General features: G+C 40.9%; 2 protein-coding genes across 5 annotated transcripts in view; one reads left to right on the forward strand and one right to left on the reverse strand.

Moving 5' to 3' along the window:
* The window catches only part of LOC121673231 (oral-facial-digital syndrome 1 protein-like), a 41,620-nt gene extending 41,073 nt beyond the window's left edge, over positions 1-547 (reverse strand). Inside the window, exon 1 of the mRNA XM_042046364.1 lies at positions 467-547. The gene's annotated coding sequence lies outside the window, so the exon portion shown is untranslated. The remainder of the gene's footprint in view (positions 1-466) is intronic.
* On the forward strand, positions 7-5,964 carry LOC121673235 (trafficking protein particle complex subunit 2). Of its 4 annotated transcripts, XM_042046377.1 has the most exons (6): positions 174-437; positions 926-1,035; positions 2,686-2,830; positions 3,595-3,680; positions 4,538-4,653; positions 4,787-5,964. In XM_042046377.1, exons 2-5 carry the CDS (start codon positions 943-945, stop codon positions 4,634-4,636), a joined length of 423 nt encoding a protein of 140 aa, XP_041902311.1. In that variant the 5' UTR covers positions 174-437; positions 926-942; the 3' UTR covers positions 4,637-4,653; positions 4,787-5,964. The 4 variants fall into 4 exon arrangements, with proteins under 4 accessions (XP_041902313.1, XP_041902311.1, XP_041902315.1 ...); XM_042046379.1 differs by lacking the exon at positions 174-437 and adding an exon at positions 7-64 and having other exon boundaries at positions 4,538-5,964; XM_042046381.1 differs by having other exon boundaries at positions 180-426; positions 4,538-5,964.
* Positions 5,965-7,229: the final 1,265 nt, after the last annotated feature.

A 7,229-nucleotide genomic window follows, 5' to 3' on the forward strand; every position in this document is an offset into this window, starting at 1 on the left:
CGGATGGGGCGGGCGCGGCGCTTCCGGGGGCCGCGGGCAGGCGGCGGACGGGGCGCGGTGCAGGGTAGGCGGCGGCCCCGCGCGGGACCCTACGGGCTGGGCTCCTTCTCCTTCCCCGCCTCCCTCTCCCCCTTGTGCCGAGGGCCCGCCCGGGGACGGCGGCCCCGCGGAGTCCGGCCCTTCCCCCGGGGACGCCGGCGGGCGGCGGGATGGTTCGGCCTTTCCGGTTATCTGTGGAGTGTCCGGGAATGGAGCCGTGGGGTTGTCCCTCGGCCGCCGTGTGCGAGGGAGGAGGCGCCCGCCGCCTGCCGCCCGTCCCCTTTGTGCTCCTGTGAGCAGGGCCCGGGGAGAGACAGGCGAGGAGGTTCCATGGAGGCGGGTGCGATACGGCCTGGGATCGCTGTGGTGACTGGCGGCTCCCACGGGGTAAATCATCGGTGAGCAGGGCAGGAATTGGTTTAGGTACCTAGGTTCACTTCCAGGTCCACTTCCCAAGGATATTCTCCGGCTCCCCCAGAATCACAGAATCGGTCAGCTTGGGAGGGACCACAGGCATCTAGATGGCCCAGCCTGCCCAAGCAGGGTCATCCTGGAGCACAGGACACAGGATTGTGTCCACACGGTTCTGGAATAACTCCAGCTTCTCTGGGCAGTCTGTTCCAGTGCTCGGTCACACGCACAGCAGAGGTCTTCCTCGTGTCCAGGTGGAACTTCCTGGACATCAGTTTCTGCCCGTTGCCTCTTACCCTGGTGGCTGGCACCACCAAGAGCTCGGCTCCATCCTCTTGATGTGCATACCTTAATGTTCATCTTTCTTTAGCCTCTGGTAAATATGAATGGGAGCACGTTGACTGATTTTTAGGAGCTCTTCTACATGGATTAAGAGTTTGTATATAGACTCATCAGCATGTCTTTTTCTTATAAGGAGCACTGTTTTGAAGAATGTCTGGAAGTTTCTACTTCGTGATAGTTGGTCATCATGATAATCCCATATTTGAAATGGAATTTCTGCCTCCGGGAAAAGTAGAGTCGAAGGTGTGTTTTTTCCCCCTGTGAGACTCCTGTAATTCTTTTATAATTTTACAGTGTATTAGAAGCATGACCAGCATGTTGTTAAAAGTACTATCTACCGTTTTCAAGTTTTTTTAAACAGAATCTTTTTCATAGGGAGTAGAACTCTGGATTTCCGAAGTCTCTTAAAAAGTCTTTGCCAGATTATACTAGTTCTTCACAAAACACAGCTTCCTTAAACATTCCCTGCTGTATGTTATAGAATATGTATCTTAGTTTTGCTTTGGTAATTTCTCTTAGTGTGTAGAGGTTTTATAATAGCTGTTCATTGTTTAATGCCACTTACTTTTAAGGCATTCATATACAATAATAAGGTAAAGTAAGGAACATAAAATTGAAAGCTCTATCCATTCCTTTATTTTTTATGCTATAAAATACCTAATTTTTTAATCATCTTCATTAGTCATACTCACTTTTAAGTAGGAAAGTTTAAAACTTATATTGATAAATAAAGACTTTGAAAATGTGAGAAATGTAAGACTACTCAATAAATAGTGTTAAGAGTGAAAAAAGAATAAATCTATCCGTAAGTGGTATTACATAAGAGAAAAAGCAGACTTCAAAATAAAAGTATGTGGATCTGTGAGTGTATCCAAAAATGGAAATATGTGCTGTCACTGACTGGAACTGCATGGCATCATCTGTATTTTGAACTGATGTCCCATAAAAGATCATAAATAAGGCTACTTGGACTAGACTTTGTGTGAGGATGTGTAAAAGCTGGTTTGAGAGAGAAACTGGGAGGTGAGAGTAGCAGTAACAGCATCCTGTTGTTATGGAAAATAGTGCAAGACTATTTATTTTCCAGTCTAATAAAAGCTTCCAGTGCGGTTTTGTCCGTATCTCTTCTTGGCAGATGTCCTCTGGTCCTCTAGATTGTCTACAAAGTATATGGGCCAAACACTGTGATCACTCTCATGTTTATTATAGGAAGAGATGTAATTTACATCTGCAGGCATGTATTTAATAATAGTTCCATGATGTTTTTCTGCACTAGGTTTTAGAAAAAAGAAGACCCCAAACGAAATAAAACAATCCTGTTTCTAGGTAAACAACATGAGAAAAACAGAATCTTTAGGTGATTTTATCAGCATACCTGTCGTCTGTATCTCTGCTTTCTCCATCCGTTCCCCAGCTTTTACAAAATGTAACCTATGGGTCAATTTCTGCCAAATTTGACAGAAACGTTGTAGTCCAAAAAATGCTACATTGTTGTGAATATCACAAAAACAGGTATCTGCAAAGAAGAGAGAAAGACATATGAGAGCCTCTGCTGTGGAATAAGTTAGCGGTGGGAGTTTGCCCATCAGTAAACAAAAGAATTCATGCTTGAGTTCATTCCTGAGATATAAATACAGGCTTTGCTGATTCTGTTGCTCTCAAGACTAGTTTTGTCATGATCTTTTTATTATGACCTCTTTTCTCCCTTGAAACCAAATACCATGGCAACATATACTAGTTTCATTTACAGAATGGCACATGTGACAGAAAAGCAGGCTATATGTAACATTATGTAACTTGAACACTGGTTCCATAGCAACTTGAACAAATTATTGTTTATATTTCATTTTTTTCACTGAATTACTAATCTACTGTCTTCTGGAAATGCATTAGGATGATCATCGCCATCTCAACCAGTTCATTGCCCATGCTGCTCTTGACCTGGTAGATGAGAACATGTGGCTTTCTAACAACATGTATTTGAAGACTGTGGACAAGTTTAATGAATGGTTTGTTTCTGCTTTCGTCACAGCTGGACATATCCTTCCCTATTATCTCTTCTCATATTTTTGTAAGAAAAGCCTTTTGGCAGAAAGAGGTAAGTTAGAATGAGTTTGGCACAGATTTCTCTGGCTATTCACTATTATTGTCAGTCAGGAGCTTCACGAAGAACTATGCTGGAAGGCACTGCAGCTGTTTAAAACTGGGAACAATTGGAAAGGTGGAGTTTTACCTTTGTAGGAGTTAAAATAGCATAATGAAATGAGGAGCTCACATGCAGTAAAGAGGTATGAGAGGCTCTGAGCAAGCTTTTATGATTCTCTTCTCTGTTCCCACCCCTTCGACCGTGCTAGAGAAGTGGCAGTGAACATGCCTGGTGTCAGTGACTCCAACGGTGAACATGCAGTGCCAAGGCTTGATACTATGTGCAGGTGGTCCTAGAACTGTTTGTTGTGAACCATTTGTTACACACAGCAAGTAACATTGAATGTCATTTGAACTTCAGGGGTATGTGGCAGAGGTGCAGAGAGCATCATCCACATTCAGAATGACATCATTTTAAAAAGAGCAACCTTGGATAGAGAGGTGATTATTTTCAGATAGGGGGATGTTAAAATAGAAAGGTAATGCTTTCCAAATTTCATTGCTTCAATTACTTCTTTAAATGCTTCCTCCTGTGAGTAACTGCTATTTCATGTGCAGCTAAACATTTTAGCTATATGCCAAATTAGGTGTAAATGCTTATCTCAGGATATGTTACATGTCTTTTTTTAAAAGTTTTATTCTCCTTAATTACTGTACATATGAGATTTTTAATGCTTCATGATGTAAGGCAAGAAGATGGAATTAAGAACTTCTTTACTGATGTATATGAGTTGTATATAAAGGTAAGAACTCATTTTTTATGGTCTTGCTGCAGTACTTTTAAGCGTGTTCTGCTGTACATGCTCAGGCATGGCTGTATTAGCATATTTTCTCTTGGGACCCTGTGTAAGCACCCATGCAGGCCACATCAGCCAGAGCTGGTAACATGTGACACAAAGGCTGTATTTTCCATTAAACAAAATAGATTTTTCAAAATTGTTATAAACGGTGATTTTAGAATTCTTCACTTTAGTCCAGTGATTTTTTCTAGAATAGATTAGAATGGTTTGGGTAGGAAGGGACCTTAAAGACCATCTAGTTCCAACTCCCCTGCCATGGGCAGAGACACCTTCCACTAGACCAGATTGCTCAAAGCCCCATCCAGCCTGGCCTTGAAAAACTCCAGGGGTGAGGCATCAACAGCTTCTCTGGGCAACAGAGAAGTTGTGGGGCAACTTCTTGTGATGCGTTTTGTGATAGTTTTATGTCATTAATGATGATAATGAAAGGACTGTTCTACAGAGCCTGGTAGCTTTGCTCTCAGAACACATAGCCCTTGTTCTCAAATCCTGGTGGTACTTCCACTAGATGGGGTCATGGCAAACAGTCATGGGAAGCATCACCATCTCAGCCTCCTGTGGGCACTCAGACGATCCTAATTTCCACTGGTGTGATGGATTTGTTCTGAGGAGCTGGTGCTAGGGGATGGCTCTGCACATGTATGGGGAGAATGCAAGGGCCTGGAAAGCAGGGACTGTTTAGGAGTTCTGTGCTCTTAGTGGCACTAAATAGGCTGAAAGCTAGTAGTCGATGTCACCTGAAGTGATATTTTCCAGGGCTGGGCATTGTGCTTACTGATGTGTTTTTCTTCTTTCCCCAGTTTGCAATGAACCCATTTTATGAACTCAATACTCCTATTCGATCCACTGCCTTTGAAAGGAAAGTCCAGTTCCTTGGGAAGAAACACCTTTTAAGCTGAATAAATTAATTTCCTGAGTGAGTGCTTTTCCCCTACTTTCCTGATTGTTTGAACTGTACTTCTTCTGGTTAGTCCCCTGCATGTTTGATATTCATCTTCTGAAGACTGACTAATTGGATGCTGAAGCAGCTTTTTCTTTTGCTGATATAGATCAGAACAGCCAAGCTTCTCTGGTTAAAATGTGTATCTCAAGAAGTTTCCTTTCATGTGGTATGAAAACAAAGTTTTAAACTGTCAGAAGCTGCAGAAGTACAAAAGAAGAAACTGAGACATTATGTGTTAATGCATATGCAAAGTGTAAGCCTCTGATACAGGGTGGGAGGAAATCAGACCTAAATGGAAAAGATGTTGCCAGACAGCTGGTTTAATATGAGCAAAAGGGACTTCTTGACTGTTTGGCCTAAGTGCTTAATTTTATTATAAACTTTCCTACTTGTATTCTTTCACTAGAGTACTCACTCTGCAGACTAACCAGACTAACATTACACTTTGTGGGAGTAAATCAGGCCTCTATTTATTAACATGTAATTGTATGTATATAAAGTGCTCAATAAAAAATTGATAGATCAGAAAAGCTCTGTCTCCAGTATTTCAAGAAATTTGGAGAAAAACCCTTTAAGTTTAAAAGCCTGTAATTTCAAATTTTCTGTATGTTTAGTGCAATACATATTTAGCTGCTGTGTTGCATCAACGAATGAAGTAGACCAGAACAACCAGATCTGCCCTGACATTAATTGTAATTCACACACGAAAAGCCCCAAACTAAATTTACATCTTTAAACCCATGGTTTTTTCCCGTTATTTCTGCAACTGCTGAAATTTTCTTCTTGTAAATGAATTTAGAGGAGGATATTTGAACCATGCAACTCTGTTTGTTGAGCTTTCAGAAGGGCATTTTTTGGCCTGTCTGGCTCCTATTCCATTGTAATAGGTTTTAGGAACCATTTTGTAAAACTTAACATCATTCCAAAAACCAGTAATCTTTAAATAGATCATTTGGCATATATATGTACCTAATACTTTGTTTGGCTTTACAGTCTTTTAAGCATTCTGTTCCTTTTTGCAGGAAATCTGTATAAGCTATCTTCTTGTACTTTTTTTTAAATGTCTGAAAAGTAATTTCCAAAGGAAGTGGTATGCTGTGCTAAGAAGTACATTTTGCATAGTCTGTATAATTAAGGGGACCACGTGTGTATGTGCTATAAGTGTACAGTCAGCCATCATTTCTGCACTTACTGCTAAACTGTCGCTGTAAAATATTCCATGAGAAAAAAGAACATGATCTAGAGGTTGCAATATTTACCTTAAATAAAACATGGAATGATGTATGGATGCCTGTTGAGTATACTTGAAGTGATTTAGAAAAAAACTAGATAACCACAATAACTCTTATCTGGTGGTGTGGCCAGTGAAGATGGGAATACTTGTCTTTGCAATGTTACTGCATACAAACTGCATTGTACAGCACTTTGATAATGTCATGTGATTTCATGTAAATCACCTTTTTTTCTTCTGTGTACAGAACGGAAACACACTTGAGGTAAAGTGTTCTTGATTATATGATAAGGAGCCACTGAGCTGCAGTTATTTTCTGCCTCCTCCCCTGTAGCATGATGGTTGGAAAAATACTAACAGTTACAACTCACTGAGGAAATACTTAAATTAAATAATCATATACATAGCAGGAAGAAAAGGCTTGGCAAATATGAAGGATTAATGCTAACAGTTTCCACCACTTTTAGAAGCTGCATTTTTTATAATTGTATTTGTTGCTGCAGTAGAACATTAAGTAAAATAAAAGCATTTTCTCTCTTGCCTGATTTCTGAAGGCAGTTAGCCAAATGTTGCCTGTTCTTATGCCCCCCTTACATCTTTCCCTCTTTCTTCTGAATATAGGAATTGTAGATGGGAAATGCAGTCTCAGGTCCACCTAGGCTTTATGAAGACAGACTGTTACTGGCCACAGGAATGGAAGAATTATGTCCTAGCTCATCATCTTTGTCATTAGAGAGTCTGTGGGTCAGGAGTATTGTCTTGTGATAGAACTATGAAGGGCCTTGGGGAGGTAGCTCCAAGTTCTCTGTACATGGACAAACACTTGTTTATGCTTTAGTTTATGATTCTACTCAGTCAGCTGGAAGACCACTAGCTGAAGTGATGGGTGAAATTTATCTTGTGATCAACTAAACTCACAAATCCACTCCAGGTCTGAAAGCTGCAGTTCCAGCATGCTTCACCGAACAGTTTCTCCATGAAGAGACACCTCTTTTGCAAGGATTATGTTCCCACCCTCTCAGGGGCTTAAGAGTAAGACTTCAAAGCAAAGTCTATTGCAGTACGAGAAAACAGAGATAATCTGCATTACGCAATAAAGACAATAAAAATTTTATGAGTTAAAGGGACTAGAGTTACCCTAAGTCGTTCAAAAATCAAGCATGAGGAGATGAGAACATTAGCACAAGCTAACGTGAATCGACCTTAATAAATTTGGGCTGGAAATGCAACTCAGACTCCATGTTCTACAAGGTTCTATTACTGTTTAGGTAAGCTGTCAGGTGACTTGAAGTAAGATCCATTTGAGGTACGGAGCAGC

The sequence above is a fragment of the Corvus kubaryi genome, unplaced genomic scaffold (assembly GCF_017639235.1).
Source record: "Corvus kubaryi isolate FWS band 111438036 unplaced genomic scaffold, C.kubaryi_AGA036_p1.0 65287, whole genome shotgun sequence".
In the NCBI taxonomy this organism is placed as follows: domain Eukaryota; kingdom Metazoa; phylum Chordata; class Aves; order Passeriformes; family Corvidae; genus Corvus; species Corvus kubaryi.

Coding starts and splice junctions, on each gene's coding strand:
- LOC121673235 (XM_042046379.1), top strand. CDS start 943: ATGTCTGGAAGTTTCTACTTCGTGATAGTTGGTCATCATGATAATCCC. Junction 1,036..2,685: donor CGGGAAAAGTAGAGTCGAAG/GTGTGTTTTTTC, acceptor GAAATGCATTAG/GATGATCATCGCCATCTCAA. Junction 3,681..4,537: donor TATATGAGTTGTATATAAAG/GTAAGAACTCAT, acceptor TTCTTTCCCCAG/TTTGCAATGAACCCATTTTA.